This window comes from Pteropus vampyrus, unplaced genomic scaffold, assembly GCF_000151845.1.
Source record: "Pteropus vampyrus isolate Shadow unplaced genomic scaffold, Pvam_2.0 Scaffold215, whole genome shotgun sequence".
NCBI classification, from domain to species: domain Eukaryota; kingdom Metazoa; phylum Chordata; class Mammalia; order Chiroptera; family Pteropodidae; genus Pteropus; species Pteropus vampyrus.
This window is the reverse complement of record NW_011888996.1, coordinates 3,167,036-3,193,154: the sequence shown is the minus strand read 5'-3', so window position 1 is coordinate 3,193,154 and position 26,119 is coordinate 3,167,036. Positions and strand designations below refer to the sequence as shown.

At 33.4% G+C, this 26,119-nt stretch overlaps 1 protein-coding gene across 4 annotated transcripts in view; it reads left to right on the top strand.

Moving 5' to 3' along the window:
• The window catches only part of STK3 (serine/threonine kinase 3), a 277,085-nt gene that overhangs the window by 197,713 nt on the left and 53,253 nt on the right, over positions 1-26,119 (top strand). For all 4 annotated transcript variants that reach the window (XM_023538227.1, XM_023538226.1, XM_011372913.2 and 1 more), the window contains one exon: positions 4,390-4,565. In XM_023538227.1, the coding sequence (XP_023393995.1) occupies positions 4,390-4,565 (176 nt within the window). The remainder of the gene's footprint in view (positions 1-4,389; positions 4,566-26,119) is intronic.

The following is a 26,119-nucleotide window of genomic DNA, read 5'->3' as shown; positions in this document are numbered from 1 at the left end:
AAGCACCTCCATAAGCTGAATTTATTTTTTAAAGAATGCTATCTAGAAATTTACTTCAATGAAACATTTTCTTTACGTTTGTCAGATGTAGTTCATAATGGTAAAATTCATGAGCTTCTTACTTTAGGAGCAGTTATCTCCCAAAGAAACCATTTTTACTCTCTTCTCTGATTCTGATTTTACTATATAAACATCAATAACCCTTGTATATCAAACGGTCAAGTTTTTAGATATCTTTATGCATGTGATCCATTTTAAGTTTAGCTGATTAAAATGAGAACTTACAACACAAATAGATACGCAGTTCTATTACAAAATTACTCTTTTCTTAAAAAAAAAAAAGAATATCGATCAAAGCCTTCCTTTAAGGCATTATATCCCCACCCCCATGATTTGATTTGCTCAATTATTTTGTAGAAAATTTGTTGAGCTATACTTGTAGTATTTTATTATTCTCATAAAAAGGTCAAAGGTGGAGAATAATTGAGGATAAATTCCTGGACTCTGTTTCAGAATAAAAGGTTGCCATAGGAACCAGATTTCAGTTCTGAAGATAGAGAAAGATGTCTTATAATGATGAAACTCAGAGACAAATCAAGGGTTCTTACATCTTTTGAAAATGTTAATGGAATGTATGTGTCCAGTCCAAATGTCAGTAATGTAACCTTGTCAAATTAATCAATTTCTTTATTTAACAATAGGAGTTTTTAGGGAAGAAAGTTGAAGATAAAATACCATAAATACAAAATCTTTATATAACATTTATTGATCATTAAAATATTATACCTTTTCTACCATATATTTTATTCATTTGTGACATACTAGTAAAGCCTGATCGACAGGAAATCTTAAGGTGGCTCTGGCTGATATCTTGATCAAATCCCTAAGGAGTTCCTTTTTCATCAGTTTTGTATGTGGGATATGAAAGTGTTCTAACTTCTGAAGGTTTACTGTGAACATTGGTGTTTTATACTATCCTAATTTTGATGGAATGTTTCAGTATCTTTTCAGTGGGTATCATTTGGGTCCCATATGTCTTGTCACACTTACTTTCAAATCTTCTAAAGCCTGAGCAGCTCTAGTTGGAGAATGAGTCTTCAGATAAACAGTTTTTTTTCCTATTTTTCCACTAATACATGAATATTCTGAATGTCAGATTCCTTTGACTCTACTAGGACAGATCATACTGAAATTGTAGTCACATAATTTTTCAAATTTATTATGCCAATATACAGTTGTTAATAATGAAATAAATACTAGTAGTCTCTACTCATTCAAAAGTCATGATGTTGAAAAACCATATACCATCTCTTTAGCTCCTCCTTATGGCCATCAATGTTGAACATCTGTATGTAGTCAGAACCACTCGCTGATGGTCATAGTTATTTGTGAAATTATTTGGGTAAAGGATTTGGGTTCTTTTATTAAGGAATTTATACTAGTTTAATGAAAAGATAAAGATAGAAACATTTAAAAGACATAATTCATGGGCTGAAAATAAAAAACAAACATTTTTGCTAATAATTATATTATTCATGTTTACTTATATTATACAATAATGATTTACTTGAGTAGAGATAGGCTCAACCATCAAAACACCCATAAGAAAATGAAAAAGAAATAAGATCACTTGCAAATAGGATCTGCACATGTATAAAGGAAAACTTCCTCTCAAAGAGATGTTTGTCACCCATGTTCATAGCAGCATCATTCTCAATAAACAAAAGTGGAAGCAACCTAAGTGTTCATTGATAGATGAATGGATAAAAAAAAAATGTGATAGATATGTATCATGGAATATTATTTAACTTAAGGAGGGAATCTGACACATGCTACAGCATGGATGAACCTCGAGGACATTAAGCTAAGTGAAATGAGCCAGTCGTAAAAAGACAAAAACTGTATTGATTACACTTATATGAGATAGCTAGAGTAGTCAAATTCATTGATCCTGAAACTGGAATGGTAGTTTCTGGGGTTGGCAGGAAGGGGAGAATAGAGATTTGTTGTTTAATGAGTATAGAGTTTCAGTTTTGCAAGATGAAAAGAGTTCTAGAGATGGATGGTGATGATGGTTCCACAACAATGTGGATGCACTAACACTACTGTACCTTTAAAAATGGTTAATAGGATCAATTTCATGTGTATTTTACCATAGTTTAAATATATATATATAATGACGTCAATAAAAACTTTTGATAAAGTCATGTCATGTTGACAATGAAGTGAAAATTTTCATATGAATACTGCCATTATCAATCTCTCTTATATCCTTCCTTACCTGAGCAAATTCACTTAAACTTCAGAGCCACCAAATAATGCACACAGAGATCTAAAAGCTAGAGAAAGTAAAGGGGAGGTAAGATGCTTGCTTGCCAAACAACTTCCTTTATTTTATTTTAGTTTTTAGGCAAGGCAACCCTTGGTTGACCTCACAGACTGCAAGGACCTTGTCAGCTTACAATCCCTTATTTTTTATTTTTTATGCCTATAGAACTAGTCTTCCTAAGTGGTCTCCTATATCCAAGTACTAACCAGGCCCAACCCTGCATAGCTTCCAAAATCAGACGGGATCGGGCTTGTTCAGGCTAGCATGGCCATAGACCTTTTATTTTAATTTAAACAATTCCATATTCGCTGATTTACCACATAGACTAGGCATCAGTTCAGTTCCATCTCATAATTCCTAAAGAGTAAAAATAAAGATTTTTAGCACTGTATTTTTTTGACCAAAATTAACTTACAGCTCATCCCGAGCCAACAATGTTACTTAGTTGTGATAATGGTAATGATAGTTTTAAGTTGCATTGATTCTGTTACAGATGCATTCAATCGATTGGCCAGATTACTATTAGTAATATTAACTCCGATGGAGAGACTGGAATGTCTCTATAGGTAAGTAAACAAAATGATGATGCGTCAGAAAAACATGTAATATAAAGGTAACTGGAGGTGTTGCACCTGGAAAAAAACAATCAAGACAGAAGCCATTTATCTCTCTTTTCAGATATTTGATGAACTGGTATAGGAAAGAGGAATTTACTTGGAATATGAGTGTAAATTACAGAAGAACAGCTTTCAAGGTCATAATTAAAAAAATACTTTTGTAACTTAGAGTTGCGCAACAGGCTTTCTTATGGGGTAGTGTACTTCCCATTATAGACTGTATGTGAGTACAGGAATGGTGAAACGTTTAAGAAGAAGGTATGTCACTTACTATCTGGAGAACTGTACAGAAAATATCTTTGTGGTGGCCTATGGGACCTTTTTTTGGAACTCTAGGGCTTTAAGGAATTCAGTTTGAAAACCAGTGATCAAGACCATACCAGCCAGATGAAAAAAATCTAGTTATGACAAATGTTTATTTTCCATTTTAGTCAGTGTAGAAAATGATTCTAAGCAGAAGAATGACACAGTTTGATTTGGATTTCGAAAGAAATTGTTATCAGTATGAAACTGAAAACTGGATGAAGTAGGGAGACAAGTTTGAAGGTTGCTGCAATGGCCTTGGCAAGAAATGATTAGGAGCTAAAAAGAGGATAGCAGTGGTAGGTAGAGGAAAAGGGGTTAGATTTAAACAGTTGTATAGAGAAGTAGAATTAAAAAGACCTAATAATCACTGTTGTGTGATGGGAAGTGAGGAATCTGGGTTAGTTCTTTATGTCACTTTGGCAGTTGAGTAAATAATGTTGACTTTATAGATGAACAGTGGGTTTGCAGGGAAAGACCTTGAATTTAGCTTTAGAACTGTTAAGTTAACTCACCTCAGATCCAGTAGTCTAATAGTAAGCAATGGGAAAGTCAGATATAGAACTTAGGAGCAAGTTCTGGGTGGAGAAATAGAGTTGGGAGTCACAGGTACTGACAGGCGAAACCATGGGAGTCCAGGAGGAAGTGGAATTAGCTAGAAAGACTATGAGGAAGCAAAGAGATATAAGAGGAACCTGGGTATGTCCTTATAACTTCTTATACCTTATAGTGGTGTACAGTGACAATAACAATGCAGGCTTAAATATTTCAAAATAATACAGGTTTTAAAATTTTATTTTCTTTGACAGATTTCAAATACATCTGAAATAATTTTAAATAAAATTATGATAAAGATTCTGCCAAAATTTTGAAATCTTTCTACAATCTAAGAATATTGTGGATCTCTGCCTAATCATTAGTAGAATTTTTATTTAAATATATCCAAATTTTTATTTGGATATATTCATTTTTTCATTCTTGTCTTATTTTATTTTGTCTTTCATTAAAATGACTATGTTGGCTTTGAATCTGACCAGTGCAAGTTTATTATATTACTCAATAAAAAATTATACTTAATAAAAATCATACTTCTTTAAATGTAAGAACTTATACCCTCCTTATGTTCTTTGTTTACTTAAGGAAATGCAACTGCACCACAAGTACAAAGACCGTCTTTTATGGACTACTTTGATAAACAGGATTTCAAAAATAAGAGTCATGAAAACTGTAATCAGAACATGCATGAACCCTTCCCTATGTCCAAAAATGTTTTTCCTGATAACTGGAAAGTTCCTCAAGATGGAGACTTTGACTTTGTAAGTACATTTTAATTCTCTTATTTATGTTTTGTCCCTCTTTATTTTATTGTCACATTGAGAAGCTTAGTTGTATGTGTGTGTATAAAATTATAGACTGAATGTGAGTATAGGAATGGTGAAATTTAGTTCCCTTATAGAAATGTACTTGCAGAGAAATGTAAATAGTTGATTATAGTTAAATAAATCATAGCCCACATTTAAAGAAATATTTCAGACTCTTTAAAATTAAAATGACAACTATTTCAAAAGATGTTTTTAATACAAATATGAGATACTTCTGACAGTAAATTAATTTCTAAAACAAATGATGCAAAGACATTTATAACATAGACATGGAAAAATTTGCCTCAACTTTGAAGGTTAACTGAGGCAAGTATTAATTCCAGTTGGTTTGTCAGAAATAAAGTCCTATTCTGTATCTAGTTAGCATATAAACTTCAATATAAAACTATACCTTAACACCTCTTTCATTGCATTTTCCCTTTATTTCTTTTGCCTTGCTCCTTTTTATTTCTTTTTTAAAGAATGCATGTAATACAGATAAACAGTTTTAAAGCAGCTCTTTCCACATCTTGAGAGAGTAAATTCTCAAAATGAGTTCTTGAATGAAATAGAAATTTTTGTGGAGTAAATTTCCAGTTTAGCATATTTAAATAGTATGTTACTTTTCATATTATTCTGTAAGATTTTTCTACATAAAGTAACTACAGTTCTTTATAACTATATTTATTAATGAGTACATTTGCTTATAAGTAAATAAAATTATAGATATATAGATCTTTAAAATTTTTAAGTAATATTAAGTCATTTTGCTTAGTCAACATGTCTCTAAATGCTTTGGGATTACAAATATTCTTAATGTTAAGTACTTTTCTCCTAAATGTTGTGATCATTTGAGTTTTTAATAATCAATAATAAAGTTTCAAAATCTTTCCTCACTAAATTTAGTACTAATTGCTAGCAAATATTAGTAATAGCATAGGTTAACCAAAAAACATTAATTATAGTATCTACTTACTATTTTTCAATTTTGAAGTTATAAATTAAAAAGTAAAATCTGTATTTCTGTAGTTCTTGTAAGATTTCACTTTAAGCTATCTACTTTTTAAAAAATTCTAAATTATTTAGAATGCTGACATTCAAGCTTTAAATCATTCATGGACATGATGAATTATGTAGAATATTTAGCTTCAAAGTACTCTGTCTTGTCTCAGTTGGAATAAATCTTAATAGCCTCTGGGAAACAGTTTGAAATGAACTACGAAGTAATGAATCATTATTAAGAAATAGCAAATAAAATTTTTTACTTCTGTTTCAGTTAGTTTTTGCGACCACCCCCAAAACTTAATGGCTTAAAATAATTTTATTTGCTCATACTTTTGTGGATAAGCAATTTGACTAGATTCAGCTGAAGGTTCTCTTGCTGGTCTCACCTGAGGTGTCGCCAGTGGCTGCAGTCACCTGGCAACCTGAGTGGAGCTGAATGATCCAAAATTACCTCACTCATGTGTCTGGCAGTCGTGCTGACAGTTGGCTAGGCCATATGACTCTATCAAGCAAGCCTGGGGTTTTCATGTGGCAAAGGAGCCTGCTGTGAGGATAATAGTAGAAGCTGTAAGACTTCTTGAGACCTATGCCTAGAATCTGCACAGTGTCCATTTATAATAGCATCAAAAAGAATGAATACTTAGGAAGAATTGTAACCAGGGGAGTGAAAGACTTGTACACTAAAAACTGCAAAACGTTGCTGAAAGAAATTAAAGAAGACAGCAAAACATGGAAAGACATCTCATGCTCATGGATTGGAAGACTTAATATTGCTAAGATGTCAGTATTGTTTAAAACAATCTGTAGATTTAATGTAAGCTCTATAAAAATCCGAATGACTTTTGTTTGTAGAAATAGAAAAAATCTATCCTAAAATTCATAAAGAATTTTAGGGGACTTGAATAGTCAAAACAATCTGAAAAAAGAGAAAGTTGGAGGTATCATACTTCCTGATTTCAAAACTTACTGTAAAGCCATAGTAATCAAAACCAAAGCTACAGTAATCAAAACACACAGACATATAAACCAATGGAGAATAGAGAGTCTAGAAATAAACATATATAGTCAGATGGTTTTTGACGAGAGTACCAAGATCATTCAATGAAGAAAAAATAATCTTGTCAACAAATGATGCTGGGAAAACTGGATATCCATATGCAGAAGAATGAAGTTGAGTCTTTACCTCATACCCTATACAAAAATTAACTAAAAATGAATCAAAGATCTAAACATAACAAACTATAAAACTCCTTGAAAAAAACATAGGGGAAAAGCTTCATGACATTGCATTTGATGATGATTTCTTAGATGTGATACCAAAGCACAGGCAACAAAAGAAAAAAATAAATAAATTGAACTATTGCAAAATTACAACTTTTGTGCATCAAGGGACACTATCTAGAGAATGAAAAGGCAGCCCAGTCAATGGGAGACATTTGCAAATTATATATTCAATAAAGTGATAACATCCTGGATATATAAAGCACTCCTCCATCTCAAGAACAACAAAAAAATTAACAAATGAAAAGATGCTTAATATCACTAATAGGTAGAGAAATGCAAATCAAAACCATGAGGTACCACTTCACACCCATTAAGATGGCTATTGTACACACACACACACACACACACACACACACACACACACACACATACACATACTAGGTAGGGGGAGAAGTTAGTGAGGATGTGAAGAAGTTGGAACCCTTCCTTGTGCACTGTGGGTGGGAATGTAAAATGGTTTAGCTGTTGTAGAAAACAGTATGGCATTCCTCCAAAAAATTTAATGGAATCACCATGTGATCCTGTAATTCTGCTGGGTGTATGCCCAAAAGAAGAGAACGCAGGAACTCATATTTGTACATCCACGTTCATAGCAACATTATTCACAATAGCCAAACAGTGGAAGCAACCCAAATGGCCATAAAATGTGGTATATACATACAGTGGAATAGTATTCATCCTAAAAATGAAAGAAATCCTGACATGTGCTATAACGTGGACGAACCTTGAAGATATTATGCTAAATGAAATAGCCAGTCACAAAAGGACGTATACTGTGTGAGTCCACTTACATAAGATACCTAGAGTAGTCAGATTTGTAGAGATCGGAAGTAGAATGGTAGTTGCCAGGGGCTGGAATAAGAGGGGAGATGGGGAGTTACTGTTTAACAGGCATAGAATTTGTTTTGCAAGATGGAAAAAGTTCAGGATGGATAGTCATGATTGTTGCACAACAATATGAATATGCTAAATTCCATTGAACTGTACACCTAAATGATTAAAATGGTGGATTTCAACTTACATGTATTTTACCACAATAAAAAAGTAAATAAAAGGGAAAAAATATTTGCATAGTGTAACTTCTACCATATTTTGTTAGTCAAAATATGTCAGAAGGCCAGTCTGGAATCAAGATTTTGGAATCCTATCTGAAAATTCCAAAATTTGTTAGAAAACAAATTTAAGAAATGTTCTACTTTCTGCTTTAGTATCTGCTAAGCACTATGGAGATATATATATATATCTTAATTTTTTAAATTAAGAAGACAAGATATAAATTAAGTATTAAGTTGTAATCCAGAGCAGTACTTCAGATATCATATGGTTTTGCATAAGAGGCATACTCAGTAAAGGCTGGAGTAGTTTATGAAATTATACTGTTGTGGAGGGAGATTTTGTTTAAGCTTTGAAAGATGGACAGCAGGAGGGAATGCAGGCACTACAAAGAATGATGCATGTAATAAAAAGCTTCGATATAGGAAACTACAAGTTGTATTGGGTAACAATGAAGTAGAAACCTTCAGGTTCATTTGGAACAATATGGGAGATAAGGTGGAAATGATCAGATGGTAGAAGCCGTGAGTGAAAGATTGCAAAGTCTGAATTTGTATTTCATAGATTGTAGAAAACCATTGAAAGTTTTTAAGCTGGAGAATGACATGATGAAGTGTTTTAAGAATATTAATCTTAATGGCAGGATTTGATAGAAAGGAAAAGACGAGAGATGGGGAAACCAGTTATGTGAAATAGGCTTGAAATAATGTAGACTGTCCCTGACTTACTATGATTTGACTTAATGACTTTTCAACTTTAGATGGTGTGAAAGTGATATGCATTCAATAGAAACAGTACTTCAAATTTTGAATTTTGATCTTTTCCAGGGCTAGCGATAAGTGATATGAGATCTTCTCATGATGCTGGGCAGCAGCAGCGAGCCACAGCTCCCAGTTAGGCATGCCGTCACTAGAGTAAACAGCGAATACTCTCCAGTGTACTGTGTTGCCACATTTGCGTTCTGAGCATGTTTAAGGTAGGCTAGGCTCAGCTATAGTGTTTGGGAGGTTAGATGTATCAAATGTATTTTTGGCTTACAATATTTTCAACTTATGAAAAAAAAAGGAAAATGTCCTCACAATAGGAAAGAGGCTTCAACAAATGCTATAACTAGATCCTGTTTTTCCAGGATAATTTCTTTTCTGACTTATGCAGGGCATGTAGCCTTAAAAGGGAAATGAGGGGACGGACAGAGGGACTAGGGCAGTTCCTCCTTCCCCAACATTTACCAAACCTGTCAACTGGAACTGCTCAACCCCTCATCACTTTGAGGAAAGTGGAAAGTGTATTATCTACTGGGGATAGTGTAAGTGGGAATGAATAGATGAATAAAGGAAGGATTGCCAGATGAATAAAGAATTGCTAGGAGTAGTAGTGAGTGTGGTAAAAGACAAAAAGTATATAAGAGAAGCTAAAAGAGAGTAGGAAAAGCGGAAGCATAGGTAGGGCAGAGTGTAAAGGGTTCAGTAGAATACTTTGCTTACAGAATAAGAAAATGCAGTAAAAGCAAAGACAGATTTCTACTTAAGACACCAGCTGGTAATAATAAGAGAAATCTGGTCTTACTCATTTCATCATACATTAGATATAGAATGTTAAAAAATGTGACTCATCAAAGTAAACAGCGTGCTAAGGTTTATGTGTTTATCTTTCCTCTTTATGCTGTATCTCAAGGCTGCCTTCCAAAAGAACTGGATTTTATGTGATTCCTATGTCTGTTAAATAGAAATTGCTTAAAACAACCTAAAGTTATTTTGACCATATTTCCAGGACATAGAAGGCTTATCCTTCTACATTGAGGAAAAAAGGTTTCATGAAAGAAGAATGAAAGAGAACACTTCATTGTCTTTTGTAGTATTCAGAGCATATTCCCAAAGGATAAAACTTACTCAGTGAGGCACCTGCTAGACAGATGTCCAGAGTAGGAGGAAGCATTCTTTATCTTAAAGCCCGTCCACAACACAGTTTGTGTATTTTTTTTTTTAACATTTGTCCTTTGGATTTTCTGTGAACTGTTGTTTCGTATTATGTTCCTGGGTGTAATGAGATGACAGGAGAATTAATTTATGATTTCACCAATTTTAGGGTAGTATAAAGATAGGATAAAATATATTTGGGCTAATTGAACCAATTATTTTAACTCTACTAAGAAAATTCTGTTTAGGGTATGCCTATGAAGATTTAGAAAACAAATGTAAAAGGCAAAGCTGTTTATTATAGCACTAGTATAATGTTTCAGTTTTTGTTAGAATTATTTCCAAACAGCCTTAGCATCCAGATTGTTCAGTGTTAAATAGAGAGCGTGTTGATCATGTTTTGCAGAAGTTATAGTATCATACTTTAATAGAGATATACGTAAAGATTTTGGAATAAGAACAAAAACTTTAAAAGCCATCTGTTAACCCACTATACTGGTTCCAATTTTTTTTAAAAGCAGTTGGGTTGACAATAATTACTAGTATAAGAAGAATTAAGTCGATTAACAATTTTTTGTTTTTGACTCTAACTGAATTGTAAGTTAACATTTGATTACTATGATTCTTAAATATTCATTCAATTTCGGGAGTTTTTTGTTTGTTTGTTTGTTTTGAGCTAAGGGACACAAGAATTCTCCAGGGCAGCACTGGGAAAAAAGTCTCAATCATTGAGACAGAGGGGAAAAAAATCCCCTTCCCCAAGTGCGAATTTGCCTCAGACTTTTCTAAGTTTTTTGCATTCCTACCTCTGATTCTCGATTGGCAAGTCAGCATGGTTATAGGTAAACAGAAAACCAACCAAGCAACAACAAAAAGTCCTCGCTGCTACGAAACGCAGAAAGCAGTAAACCCAGAGAAGGTACCCGCCCTGCTGCTGGAGCCACCATGGGCATTTTAGGAATAAGTCCCTTGTTCTGAAGAAATGTTTCTTTCTCAGGATCTTTTCACCCTCCTAGAGCAGCCAACAGTTATGAAGGGTAATAAAGTGGAGACATGGTGGAGTACAAGAGCTCACAAAAACACTTGCAGCCACACCAGCCCTGTGGAAAGCCTTCAGCAACACAGGCCCCGTACAACCATGAGAGAAAAACTTGAGCCAGCAGCATCTACCAGTTTTTACCTGTGTAGCCGTATACTATCATCTGCTTTATTTACTTAAATACAGATAATGTTTTTGCTTTGCAAAGAAACATTGGCTGGAAGTTTCCGTTGTAGTGTACTCCTTAGTTAAAGCACTTCTTGTTCTCTTCAGTCCTTCATTGTGTGGACTGAGGAAACCACTTCAGTTGAGTCAAGTATTTAAGCATATTGTCATCGATTAGCTTTGCATTAATTAAATGATTATCATTAAGTATTTCCAGATGTTTGCAAGAGTGTTAACAAAGTATATATGCTAACAAAAGATAACTGTAGATATTTCAGATTTATTTCTTCTAAGGTAAAAGAAGAAATAAACACAAAATCTCAAATGTTTTAGTGGATAGCCCTGGATAAGAGTTTATGATTACAGGTGTACATGTGGCATGAACTTGAGTGTATGTGACACATTGTACTTTCACTACTCACTCTTTCCTTGTAGAGCCAACAGGAAATTAAAATTAATGAGAAGCCTGCACTTTGAAATACTTGTAGAATTTTGACTGCTTCAGTCCTTTGCCAGCTCACGAAATCTGCACTGGCAATCGTATCCAACAGATGGTGTGGCGTGTGCACGGTCGTATCATGTGATTGTCTAGGTCCGTGTAGAATTTTTATAAGATTTTGACCATCAATCTACTGAGGCATTTAAGACAGTCATAACCTTTGTTTTGAAAGGAGGGTGGCCTCCTTCAAATATAAGTGTTTATATACAGGTTGGAAAAAAGTTAAGAGTTAGTCACTGGGCAACTAAACTGAATTTAATTGATACGATAGTAAAGACAACAAAACCTTTAGTGTCTCTGAACTGCGACACTGTTTTTTTTCCCCTCGGTATAATTTAGTCCATTTGGCCACCTGTGGTAGAATAAGCATTTTGCTTTCTTATTCCTAAATATGCTGTTTAAGGCTTCTATAATTTCCGAAATTTTTACTTGGTGGTTGTGTTTAGTCAATGTCTACTGAAACATTAAGATAATTCTGCTTATTTAGGTAATTAATACCTTAAGTTATAATGCACTATATCATCATTTCCTTTACAAATTAAAGTGAACAGGCCTGTACTTATTGGATTAATTAAGATAGAAAGCACAGGTGCAGTATGTGGTTTCTTGTCATCGTGTTGGAATTTATTGAGATATTTAAAGCACATGGCAAAAAGAAAAATGGCTTACCATAGAAAGTTCTAAAAAGCATAAGCTTTTCTCATAGTAATTTGTTCGTTTTTAAAATGCTGTTTAATTAGAAGATTGTGTTGAAAAATTGTCTGCTTTAAAACAAAGATACTGTATTCCAAGCATATGTTATGGCTAATGTTGATATCTGAGGAGGTTATTTTGACTCTGTGGGCTTTCTGTTCATAACTTTATTTTGAGTGTTTAGTCAGTAAGCAATGGGGACTGCTGGGTGATTACATCAAAAAAATGTTAAGAACCAGTAGTGAAATTTAGGATCAAAGATTGGACAATATAATTTATTACCTTTTAATTTGAGACTGATGCCTCAAGGTGTTTACTTCTTAAATAAACCATTAGATTTCAAGTAAGTTGTTAGAATTGATTGAGGTTACTAGGAATGAATATATCAAGTTGTATTGATAATAGTTCTTTTTTACTTTGTCGTAAATGAATTTCTTTACATCTGAAATTATTTTTGTATTTTCACACTTAATTAGGGTTTTCAGAATATCCATAAGTAGTCTAGTGTCAGAACCCTTTCCATAACTAACTTCTATCATACTTCCTGACATATATCTTTCACAGTTACAAATACATAGTTCTCTTGGGACTGTTAGATTTGTTGGCCTGGTTAAACTAATACTGACACCTTTCTCTCATGTCCTGACATTAGGTTGGCAACCTTTTCCCATAGTACCTCTCACTCATTAAAATAAAAATTTCATTAGGTTGGGTTCTTTGGATTGGAAGACTTTCCAGTAAATAACAGCTTTTTTTTTTTTTTTTAAATCCAAAACCTAGTTGTCTTGATTCAAAACCAAACTAGTGTTGTTTTGTAATTTTGTTTGTCAATAGCAGTAATATCTTCCCAGAAATATAGACACATCTTAAGGAGACAAGTGAAAGAGAGTATCAAGCTATCGTATACTAGCAAATAAAAGAATTTTGGAAAACATATCTTAATTTTATTTATTTTGAAGATATATGTTCATAATTCTTAGCAAATGAACTATTTTCTTTATGAATTGAGTAATGTGATATGTACTATACTATTATAATTAAAGCTGTTGTTAATTACTAAGGTTTCTTACAAAAGACTCAGTAACCTGGATTAGAGTATCAAATTGTAACCTGCAGTCCTTCAGTTTAGTTTTTAATTGTGTAGCTTAATATGAGACTACAAACAAAGCTACATAATAGCCAAGGATGCAAGTATATAAATATGTAAAAAGCTAATAACCAACCATACTTTTTTTACTAACTAATCATATTAAATGAGTAGACAGTTGTGCATTATCATTGCTAATGAAGATCTAAAACAGATAGTCGTTTTAGTGATTATATTCTTTGATGAAAAGAAATTTGCTGTCTTTAACTTATTAGAACTTCAATGATGGTATAAAATTCCTGAAATGGCCTTACTTTTGATTTTCAACATTTTATCATTCTTGCCTTGATTATGAACATTAACTTTCCTTTAGCATATCACGTAAGGCACAATAGAAACAAGATACAGATAAGTCTCCCCTTGATTTGCAGAAATAAGCAAGTTATGACTAATGTCTGCAAACAAATTATTTTTTCATTTTCTTTTGTTATAGAATTATAGTCTTCTAGGAAAACATTCATTAAATAACTGAGTTAAGGAAATTATTGTTATTATGCAGCCCTTAGCAGTCTAGTAGTTGTCATTTAACAGCAGCTTTTTAGATATGCTAGAAATTCACCTTTTTTGTTGTCTTTTAAAGGCATTTTCCAGAACTTAGTCAACCTGTGAGTTTCTTTTTGTGTTTTGCATTAATTGCTCTTCTCCTACCTGTAAGAATTTCCTTTTTGTTTATAGTCATTTATACTTTTTTTTCTCTCCACTCCACATTAAAACTATCAAGCTTTCATTCATTTGGGTACTATGCCACATTTTGCTGTGACTTGTGATAGGAAGCTGCATGAAGTTTAAAACTTCAGCATCTGAAATTGTTTTTCCACCTAACCAGTTCTTTAGGTTCAAGGTGATATGTGTACAGTTTTGTCTGCAGGTATAATTTTACTATTCAGATTTTTTTCTTTTTTCTTTTTTTGCTTCTGATTAATAAAGTATTAGTAAATAGAATAGCTTATACATATTGAGAGCTTACTGTGTGCTGAGTACATTTCAAAGCACTCTCTTGACAACAGTCCTTTGATGATCATATTGTTATCCCCCACCCCCTTTTTTTTTTTTTACAAGTAAGTTTGAGGATAAAAGTCACATAGCCTCTTGGTGGCAGAGCCAAAATATGAACCTAGGAAATTTGATTTCGCAACTTAACAGTTAGCTTGAGTCATAAGATAAAGCCATTAATGAAGAAAAAGAGGACATAGGTAGATTATAACACATAACCAAACCTGTGTAGAAGCAAAGCTAAAGATCATTAGAATAAAGTAGGAGTTCAGAGATTGTGTGGGCAGAGGTTCGGGGTCCAAAATGAAATGGCTTAGCCAGTGACGCAGAAAGCTTTTCTGCACACTTCACCTGGGCCAGAAAACACGTCCGAAAAGAGATAGTATGTTCACAGAGTAATATTGGTTAGGATGGAGGAATGACCTAGGTTGGAAAGGCCTTTACTACCAAGTGGAGGCTTCTGGCATGTATTTAGCCTTAATCCAGTGGGCGGTGAATAGCTAGTGCAGAATTTTTATCAGAAAAGTAACTCTTACCAAGTTGAGTTTTTAGTGTCAGGGTAAAGCATAGACAGGAATTGGATAGATGGGAGACTAGGAGGACTGCATTGAAGACTGTTGAAATTGTTGAAGTAGATAAGGCAGAGATATTAGAGAAGAGAGGCTACATTTAAGAAATCATTTAGTTTAGATTAGATCATTTATAATCATCTGCATATGATAACCGGTTGTGTATAGGAGCTTAAGGTAAAGAAGTTGTTTTCTGATTTAGAGAATTAGATTGATGATGTTGCCATTGAATGACATACAGAATAGGAAAGGAGGGAAGGACAAGTTTTGGAGTTTGGGTGTGGAGAGTGAGCTGATGAATTCTGTTGTGGATGTATTAAGTTTATAATGTCAATAGGACATGTAAATCTACTAGGTAGTTGAAAATACAAGATGAAGCTATGGATTTGGTGATATTTGGCTTAAAAAGAGTACATGAGATCACTCAGAAAGAGCCTTGAAATAAGCAGAGAGGGTTATCCAAAATGGATTTCTAGGGAATCCCAAATTTAAGGTGGGTAATAAAGGAGCAGTGAGCAGAGGAGACTGGCTTTATCTAGCTATGGATTTAAGTTCAACCAAGCTTAAGCAGACAAGTAACAGCTGACCCTTGAGAATGTGCCGTTGGTAACATTTTGCTGCTTTTGTGGGGGTGTGGGGAGCCTTCAAAGAATAGTTTCAGCTATGAGTTTTTTGTTATCAGCTCTATGAGGATGCATCCTGGTATCAGGGAGTATACGTAAGTGTGTAAGCAGTTTTTAAACAGTTACAACTCATTAGGGATAAACCTGAAGTAGCTTTTTCTCAAAATCTACCTGGCACCATGTACTCTCTAACTTCTCTTTTCTGTCTCTTAACTATGCCTTTGGATAAATGCTACAACTTTCTGGTCACTTATGTTTAGTAAATCTGACTAGTTTAAAATTATAATCTCAAATTTGATTTAAATCTCACCTGATTATTCGCTACCCTTCCTCTCAGGGCAGGCTACCTAAGTGGTTGAAGACAGTTGGCGTGCTTTCTCCTCTCCAGAGTCTAGCTCTTGAAGGAATGGGGCTGGGTAGGTTAGAGAAGGGACAAAAGAGACAGGGATCATCATCTGAACCTGGTCAGATGACGTGTCCTACTCTGGCATAATCTGATTTTAACTGCTGTAGAATGTCTCAACTGACGTGATTTATGTGTGATTTTCTTGGAATGTTAGACTTACCCTGGCTCCCTTTCTCACTTCAAAAATGATCACCTTATCTTCTTCTTTCTATTCTACCAGTTTCAGCCCTTCTCTAGGTGGGGTATGGGTGCACTTGACCAGCAGCCTTTGCTTCTTTCTCTAATCTCTGTGTTCCCTCACATGGGGCCATGGGAATCAATGATGTTCTATTTCTAGGGTCTCAGGGGATGAATGGGTAGGTGGGGGGAGTGTGAGAGATACTCCCTATTCTTTCCTTCCCAGGTATATTATTTCTGTGGCCCTATTAGGTTAGCTGGTGCAGATCGCTCCAGCAAGCCTCCCATCTTCAGAAAAATGTTTTCCCCCAACTCCAACACACTTCCAGGGACAGATGTCAAGTCACGTAAGAACATATTTGTCAGACTGAATTCTATTCCAGTGGCAGCACAAAGGCAGATCCCTGTTTAGTATCAGTCATCTGGGAGTGAGATGCTGGTCTCCCTTTCTTTCAAGGACCCACAGTGTCTGTGATGGAATATCTTGGTGCTTCCCAACTTGGCTTGAGTGAGGAAGCTCACTTAACAAACACTATAGCTCACTGCTCGAGATTCACGCTTTCCCTGATTCATCTTCTTATGAGGCTAGAATGATGTTTTGGGAGTTGTGAGGCTCCTTCTGCAGCCTCTTAGTAAAATGAGGGGCAGCAGTTTGGCTCCATTTGGTTGGTGGCTCTCTTTAAGGTAGGGGGTGCTCGTGCCTCATTTTCGTCTTTGCTGTGAATCTTTCTCTTCAATTCAGGGGCAACCAAAAACTCTTCACTCAGTAGTCTTTTTTAAGAATAAATACTTCTGACTTGATAATACATTTTAGAGCATTTCGTGTTTTTAGCTGCAGAAATAATTTAGTTCCTTCATCGTTTATCCAGTGAACATTTTTATGTCCTTGCTACATGCTATGCACTTGTAATTTTATCAAGTTGCTGCCCTGGAGAAGCCCCAGACAACTGATAGGAATGAACATAAGAACGTTTAATTATTTCACTTATAGATAAATTGACCAAACCCACTGATCTGAAAAATCTGATTATAGTAGAATCAGTAGGCTCAAAAATAACATGAAAGTGAAAATGCAAAATTTTGATTGAAGTTTTTTTTGACTAAATAGCAATGTTTGACCAACATTTAGAATTTATACTATCTCAGATTACAGAATTTCTGGTGGCATCAGGTACACAAAACCATAAATCAAGTGAACCAAACTGATAATTCTTACAAATCATTTACTTGAAGATTTAGTTTTAAGTTTCTCCGAGAGGAATTTAAATGAGATAATAAGGTCAAGTCTACTTTAATCAAGTTTTTGCTATGAAACTTTTAGCTTCATACTAATAAAATGTTAAGTGGGTACTGCCCACATGTGGACCATATTTATGTATTTATCTCTGGTTTGTACAATCCAGAATTCTGTGAGACTTCAAAAGTTATACTCATTTTGTATCTCTAAGGTAATTATTTTATAATTTGTTGGTTACCCATGTAAAAGTTAAGCCTGAAGGTTTAAGTGTGAAAATAAACAGAATCCATGTAAAGGAGCCTAGAAAAATTCAAGCTAACACCATCATCTCCATTTATAGTCATTATTCTGAAAGGTAAAAAAAAAAATCACATCCATTTTAAAAGCTAAAGGCTATTTTAAAATATGAGACATATGGGATTTTTCATTCCAGTTTCTGTTTCATAATTAAGACATTTAAAACAGTATCATATATGTTAGCTTAGCTGTAAAAAATTAATGTATAATCTCTGAATTAAATGAATATTCCTCTAAAGTCAACCTTTATTTTATAATTTAGAGAAAACCTTTTTTATATTGATATTTAAAATAAGTATCAGATAATAAAAGCAGCTTCTAATGGCAGGGCAAGTACTTTTAAAACACTTGAACTTTTCTATTTAGGTTCTGTGTTCTGTGTTCAGATTGATAATAGATTGCAGGATTGGGTGGATTGTATTAATTGTATTAATGTACAATATTTCTCTGAATTAAAATAATAGAAAGTTATTATTTCCCTGACCTAAATATTTCCCTGAATTAAAATAATAGAAAGCTATTATAAAATAATAGAAAGCTATAAATTTTTTAAAGAAATGATAATGATATAAGAGAAGGCATTCAAGAAATGTACGAGTTCACACTTTTACTCAATTTTATATTAATGTACTTAATATATTTAGCTTTTTGTGTTTAGTGTAGCATCAATTAGCTTTCCTTTAGAATAGAAAGAAATTTTATTTAATTTTTTTACATCTCTACTAAACAAAAATAATTACGAAATGTTATATTTATTTTGTATTTTTTAAATTAAGTACCTTACATCATTATATTTTAAAAGTTGTGAGACATGTAAATATTAATTTATTAGATATTGTATTTGAGTAGATTCAAATAACACGTGAATAAGCAGTTATCTTACTAAAGTTTATTCATTTTTTTAACATTATTTATTTAATTAGTATTTCCAGAACATAAGAAAATATTAATAAGGTTAACATTGAGGTTAGAACATGGTTTAGTCACACTTTTGAGAATTACTTGGGATTACTTGATTTAAATGTAAATTAAAATATACTGGTCTAATTTTAATTATTTTTTCTAGAATAACATACCGACAATTAAACTTTCTTTTTAGTTTTTTTATGTTCATTTTTTCAGCGTATTTTAAGTACCCTGTGTGCCTTTTCACCTTCCTTTAGAAATTAACTCATTCAAGGGAACCACTTGAAAAACATCCCTGTATTATGATCTGCTCTTCTCACCTTACTCAGAATAAGGGTATCCTATATTATCTGTTGCGTAGCTGTTATACTTTAGGGTCTAACACAGTCAGCTGATTTGCCACCTTGTCAAATCAGATGCTTGAAATTTAAAGCAAACAGCATTTCCCCTACCCTCAACTGCCAACGACTTTGTTAAACTTAACAAAGAATTAATTGTTTGTAAAAAGAATTATAAATTTGATATATTTACTTTCAGTCTGCTTGGTGTTTTCTTGTTTGTCCAAATATGAATTCTGGCTGAAAAAACTGGATTTAATGATCTTTTATAAATTATTGGAGGAAGTGGGGAAGTAAATGGGGTAAAAGGGGTCGAATATGTGGTGACATTAAATAATTAAAAATAAATTAATTAATTTAAAATTTAAAAAATAAATTGTTAACAGCTAAAAGGGTACTAGTTCATAATATTGAGAGCATCTATGAATAATCTTTGAATTAGTAAGGATTTATTTACAGTTAGAACCAAATCCCCAGATGTAATACAGGGGCTGAAAAAAGAAGGAAAGTCTGCAGGTGGGAGTAGTGACCATGGGCTGTTTGGCCTGGTAAAAAAAATTATTTGCAAAAATGATTAGGAAATTGGAAGGAGAAAAATAGCATATATAACTGTCTTCTGACATAGGGAAAAATAGGATTTGCATATTTGTAGTGTGCCTCTGGATTAATAATACTTAAATAATACTTAATAGCAGCATAAGAGAATATCCCTAGTAATCCTTTCTCTATTATAGAAATTCATTATTGACAGTTTCTGATCTAATATTTTATATTTGTTTATAACCTGGACCACAAATATTAACAGAATTCATTTTAATGCCTAGTGCTTTTCTTTTTTTAAACCTTTCTTTTGAATTTATTCTTGGTTGCCAAATTAAAATACCTTGATATTGAACCCTATAAAATTTTAAAGTAGAGAACTTGTTTTCATTAAATAAGAAGTGATTTGAATAAATGTCAGTGAACAATAGATATATTTCAAATAAAATCTTAGCAACTGTTAGAAAAATTTTAATTTCCAAATACATTTTTATTATTGAGTAACTTCTGTAAGTAACTTCTATTGAGTAGAAAATAGAATTTTTGATAGGATATGGAATACTGAGTAATTTTATATGTAGATGAATTATTTAATATTGATGAACTTTAGATTTACTTACAGTCTTGTTAAAAGACTATTTGCAGTCGCAGTACTTCTCATTCTGTTTGTTTTATTCTCTAGTATGCACTTTAATTTATGGTCAGCTTAAAATTTGAAAGTGTATCTATGATAAACTCAAAGCTTAGGTTTATGAGATCATTTATTTTATGCCCTTGTTGCTGAAAGAGCTGTTTAATTATTATGTAAGATTCTTTCAAATCAAAACTTTAAGTATGTCAGAGTAATTCTCCATAATAATTCTGTTAAGACGTTTTTATTAAATTTATCAACCTATTAATAAAATCTGCATGGTAGTTATCTAAGTGAACACAAGGTTCACAGGATAGCTTAGGTAAAACAGCCTAAATATTTTAAATGCTATGACTCTAGATTTTTAAATGAATATACACTTTACACACACACATGTACACACACCTACTTATATTTGAAATTGTGACATAAATTACATGTGTTACTTTTAAAAGGCTTAAAAGTAAAATAAAATTTTTGTTGCTGTGTCAGCCTTAGGAGTGCTTAGGGAAAACTTAGAGAATGCCCAAGAAATTGATATTGAATCCTATGTAAACATATTTAGTCCAAGAGAAGAAAAGGAAAGGTATTTTTGTTCCTATTATTTCTTTCTCCAAGTTCTTTTTCATCAGGTTAGATCATTAAGCAAACTTCTTAAATTAAAAAAAGTCTAAGATAGCTTATTAGGAAGAGACTTGATTCAGCACATTTGGGATGGGTTTTGGAAAGCTTTTAATTTTTTTAGATCAGTTTACCTGAGCTTTTGTTTACTCATTTTATAAAGCATGTAAGAAAACATCATTAGTTTTTAATTTGAACTTTCCTAATTCTTTTGCATTTTAAAAGAGATCAAGACCATGTGGTTAGAACATTTATTAGAAAGCTTTTTAGAATATGTGTACCGTTAATTTTATTTTTTTTGGTGATATTGGTTCACGAAATCCAGTAAGTTTCAGGTATACAATAATTCAACAGTAAGGCATGCATATATGCATTGTATGTTCACCACCCATAGGTAGATTTCTTTCTTTCACCACATATTTGACCCCTTTCACCCCACCTACTTCCCTCTCACCCCCTGCGCCCTTGCCTCTGGTCTGTTGTCCATGTCCATGAGTCTCTGTTTGTCTTGTTTGTTTGTTGCTTTTAGGTTTGTACCCCCCCGCCCCATATAAGTGATATCATGTGGTTTTCAACTTTTTCTGTCTGGCTTATTTCAAGCCATATTTCGCTTAGCATGATTATCTTATCATTCATGTTGTCACAAATGACAGTATTTCATCTCTTCTTATGGCTGAGTAATATTCCATTGTATATATGTACCACAGCTTCTGTAGCCAGTCACCTATCGTAGGACATTTTGGTTGCTTCCATGTCCTGGCCACTGTGAATAATGCTGCTATGAACATCGGTGTGCAAATACCTTTTCAGATATGAGTTTTCAAGTCTTTGGGATAAATACCCAGTAGAGGGATTGCTGGATCATATGGTACATTAATTCTTAGTTTTTTGAGGAACCTCCATATTGTTTCCATAGTGGCTGTATCATTTTGTAGTCCCACCAGCAGTGTATGAGGATTCCTTTTTCTCCACATCCTCTGCAACATTTCTTATTACTGGTCTTATTGATTATAGCTATTCTAACAGGTGTTAGATGGTATCTCATTGTGGTTTTGATTTGCATTTCCCTAATAGCTAGTGATGTTGAGCATGTTTTCAAATATTCGTTGGCCATTTGTATGTCCTACAAATGGGAGAAGTGTCTGTTCAGATCCTCTGCCCATTTTTTGATTGGATCATTTGTTTTTTGTTGTTACTGAGTCATATGAGTTCTTTGTATGTTTTAGATATTAGGCCCTTATCTGAGGCATTGCTTGCAAATATACTTTCCCATTCAGATGGTTGTCTCTTTACCTTGTCGATGGTTTCTTTTGCTGTGCAGAAGCTTTTTAGTATGATGTTTACTTCCCTTGCCTTTGAGGTCAAATTCATTAAATCCTCTTTAAGTCCAAGCTCCTTGAATTTAGTTCCTCTGTTTTCTTTTATGCATTTTATTGTTTCAGTCTTATTTCAGGTCCTTAATTCATTTTGAGTTAATTTTGGTGTGTGGTGATAGACAACAGTCTAGTTTCATTTTTTTGCAGGTGGCTTTCCAGTTTTCCCAGCCCCATTTATTGAAGAGGCTTTCCTTTCTCCACTGTATGTTTTTGGCTCTTAGGTCAAAAATTATTTGCCCATAGAAACATGGGTTTACTTCTGGACTCTCGATTCTGTTCCACTGGTCCATGTGTCTGTTTTGCTGCCAATACCATGAGCTTTTGATTACTGTCACTTTGTAGTATAATTTGAAGTCGGGCAGAGTCATGCCTCCAGCCTCGTTCTTTTTTCTCTGGATGGCTTTGGCAATTTGGAGTCTTTTGTGCTTCCATAAAATCTGATGATTTCTTGTTCTATTTCTTTAAAAAATGCCGAGAGGATTTATTGGAGATTGCATTAAATCTTTATAATGCTTTAAGTAATAGGGTCATTTTAACTATATTGATTCTTCCAATCTAAGAACATGGAATATCTTTCAATTCCTTTGCATCTTCTTCAATTTCTTTTATTAGGGTATTATAGTTTTCATTATATATGTCCTTCACATGTTTCATTAGATTTATTCCTAGGTATTTTATTCTTTTTGTTGTAATTGCAAAAGGAATTATTTTTTCCACTTCTTTTTCTGACAATTCGTTATTAGTATAGGAATGCTATGGATTTTTGAGCATTGATTTTGTATCCAGAAACTTTACTGTACTTGCTTATTGTTTCTAATAGTGTTCTTGTGGCATCTTTAGGGTTTTCTATATAGAGAATCATGTCATCCACAAATAGTGACAGTTTGACTTCTTCATTTCCTATTGGGTTGCCTTTTATATCTTTCTCTTGCCTGATTCTAGTCGCTAGGACCTCCAATGGTATGTTGAATAACAGTGGCAGTACTGAATTTTGTTTCTGATCTTAGAGGGAAAGTTTTTTGTTTTTCACCATTAAGAACAGTGTTGGCTGAGGGTTTGTCATAGGTGGTCTTTATTATGTTAAGGGCCTTTCCTTCTATACCAATTTTGTTAAGTGTTTTGATCATCAATGGATGCTGTATCTTGTTGAAAGTTTTTTCTGCATCTGTTGATATCGATATGTTGAAAGCTTTTTCTGCATCTGTTTAATTCTCATTTTTAATTTGTTTATGTGGTGTATCACATTAATCAATTTGCATATGTCGAACCATCCCTGTGCCTCTGGAATGAAGCTCACTTGATCTTGGTGTATAATCTTTTTAATATGATGTTGTATTTGGTTCACTAGTATCTTTTTTAGGATTTTTGCATCTGTGTTCATGAGAGATATTCGTCTGTACTTTTCTTTTTTTGTATTATCTTTACCAGGTTTTGGTATCGGAGTAATATTGGCCTCATAAAATGAATTGGGAACTATTGTCTTCTCTTCGAGTTTTTGGAAGAGTTTGAAGAGAATAGGAATTAAGTCTTCTTTGAATGCTTGGTAGAATTCACTGGTGAAGCCATGTGGTCCTAGACTTTTACTTTTTGGTAGGTTTTTGATGATTGTTTCAGTTTCCATACTGCTGATCGGTCTATTTAGATTTTCCAGTTCTTCTTGATTCCATTTAGGAAGGTTGTATCTTTCTAAGTACTGGTCCATTTCTTCTAGGTTATTAAATTTGGTGTTATATACTTTTTCATAGTATTCTTGTATGATCCTTTTTATTTCTGCGGTGTCTGTCATAATTTCCCCTCTTTCATCCCTGATTTTGTTTATATGTGTCCTTTCTCTTTTTTTATTTAGTGAGTCTAGCCAGGGGTTTGTCAATTTTATTACCCTTCTCAAAGAACCAGCTCTTTGTCGAATTTATTTTTCCTATTTTTTTTGTTCTCAATTTCATTTCATTCTGCTCTAATTTTGATTATTTCTTTCCTTCTGCTGTTTTTAGGCTTCAGTTATTCTTCCTTTTCTAGTTTTTTAAAATGAAGTGTTAGGTTGTTTATTTGGGCTTGTTCTTGGTTTTTGAAATAGGCTTATAATGATGTCAACTTTCCTCTTATTACTGCTTTTGCCGTGTCGCTAAAGTTTTGATATATTGTACTATCACTATCATTCGTTTGTATGTATCTCTTGATCTCTCTTTTTATTTCTTCCCTGACCCAGTTATTCTTCAGTAGCATGTTGTTTAATCTCCATGTATTTGTGGTTCTTCCTGCTTTCTTTTTACAGTTGATCTCCAGCTTCAAAGCATTGCGATCAGAGAATATGGTTGGTATGATTTCAATCCTCTTATATTTGTTGAGGCTATCTCTGTGTCCCAGTATGTGGTCAATCCTTGAGACTGTTCTATGTGCACTAGAGAAGAATATATAAGCAGCTGTTTTGGGATGGAAGGCTCTAAATGTCAATTATGTAGTTGGACTAATGTGTCACTTAAGGATGTTATTTCCTTATTTGCTGTTTGGATCAACTGTCCATATCTGACAGTGGGGATTTTAGGTCCTCTACTACGATAGTATTTTTCTCTGTTTCTCCCTTTAGTTCTGTCAGTAATTGCTTTATATATTTTGGGGCTCCCTAATTGGGAGCATAGATATTAATAAGTGTTATGACTTCTTGGTGTATGATTCCCTTTATCATTATGAAGTGTCCTTCAGTATCTTTCTTTACCATTTTTACTTTGAAGTCTGTTTCATCCGATATTAGTACCACTACTTCTGCTTTTCTCTGAATTCCATTTACTTGAAATATCATTTTCCACCCTTTCACTTTGAGTCAGTATTTGTCTTTAGAGCTGAGGTGTGTCTCCTGGAGGCAGCATATGGTTGGGTTTTGTTTTTTGATCCATTCTGTAACTCTGCCTTTTTATTGGTGAGTTCAGACCATTTACATTTACATTATTGAAATATGATCTCTTCTTATAGTCATTTTATCTTTTGCTTTCTGGTAGCTTGATGTTTCCATTGCTTCCTTGTCTTTGTGTGTTTTTTTTGTTTTTTTGTTTTTTTTGGTTGGGTTTTGTAGATTATTTTTCTGGTCCTTCTTGTTTTATGTTATATACTTCATTTCTGAATCTTTGGCATTTGGTACCATTACAAATATGTAGAGAATAGTTATATATGTATATATATATGTATATAAGTATATATGTATGTGTATATGTACATATATATAATTTTTGTGTATACCTTATCACCATTCCCCTTTGCAAATTTAGATCTTTGCATCTTCCTCTTTTCTGTTATTATTGTCTCAGTTTGTCCCTATGTATGCTGGACATTCATTACTATCTTGCAATAGCAAATCTCTTATTGTTTAACCTTACAATGCCCTGTTCTTAGTAAGGGTTGCACTCCTCTGCTTCTATCTGCCTGCTAGTCACCTTACTCATAGTTACATATTTTTTTGTCATTTATTTTAGGTGAGCTGACCCCTTTCAGTATTTCCTGTAATGCAGGCCTCATAATGGAGAATTCCCTCAATTTTTGTATGTCAGGAAAGGTCTTTATTTCTCCTTCATATCTAAATGAGAACTTAGCTGGATACATTATTCTTGGCTAGTAGTTCCTTTCATTTTAATAGTTTGAATATTTGGCTCCACTTTTTTCTGGCTTTAAGGTTTGTGCTGAGAAGTTCGACAATAATATAATGGGTTTTCTTTTATAGGTTACTGTTTCTTTTCTCTGGCTGCCCTGAGAATTCTTTCTTTGTCATTGATTTTTTGATAATTTTACTATAATGTGTCTTGGAGAAGGCCTTTTTGGGTTGAGATAATTGGGTGTTCTGTTGACTTATTGAATTACAAGCTCTAGTTCCTTCCTTAGATTTAGGAAATTCTCATCAACTATTTTTCTGAAAATGCTTTCTCATCCCTGCTCCTTTTCCTCCTTTTCAAGAATGCCCATTATTCTTAGGTTTACTTTCCGGATGGTCTCAGCTAGTTCTTTTATT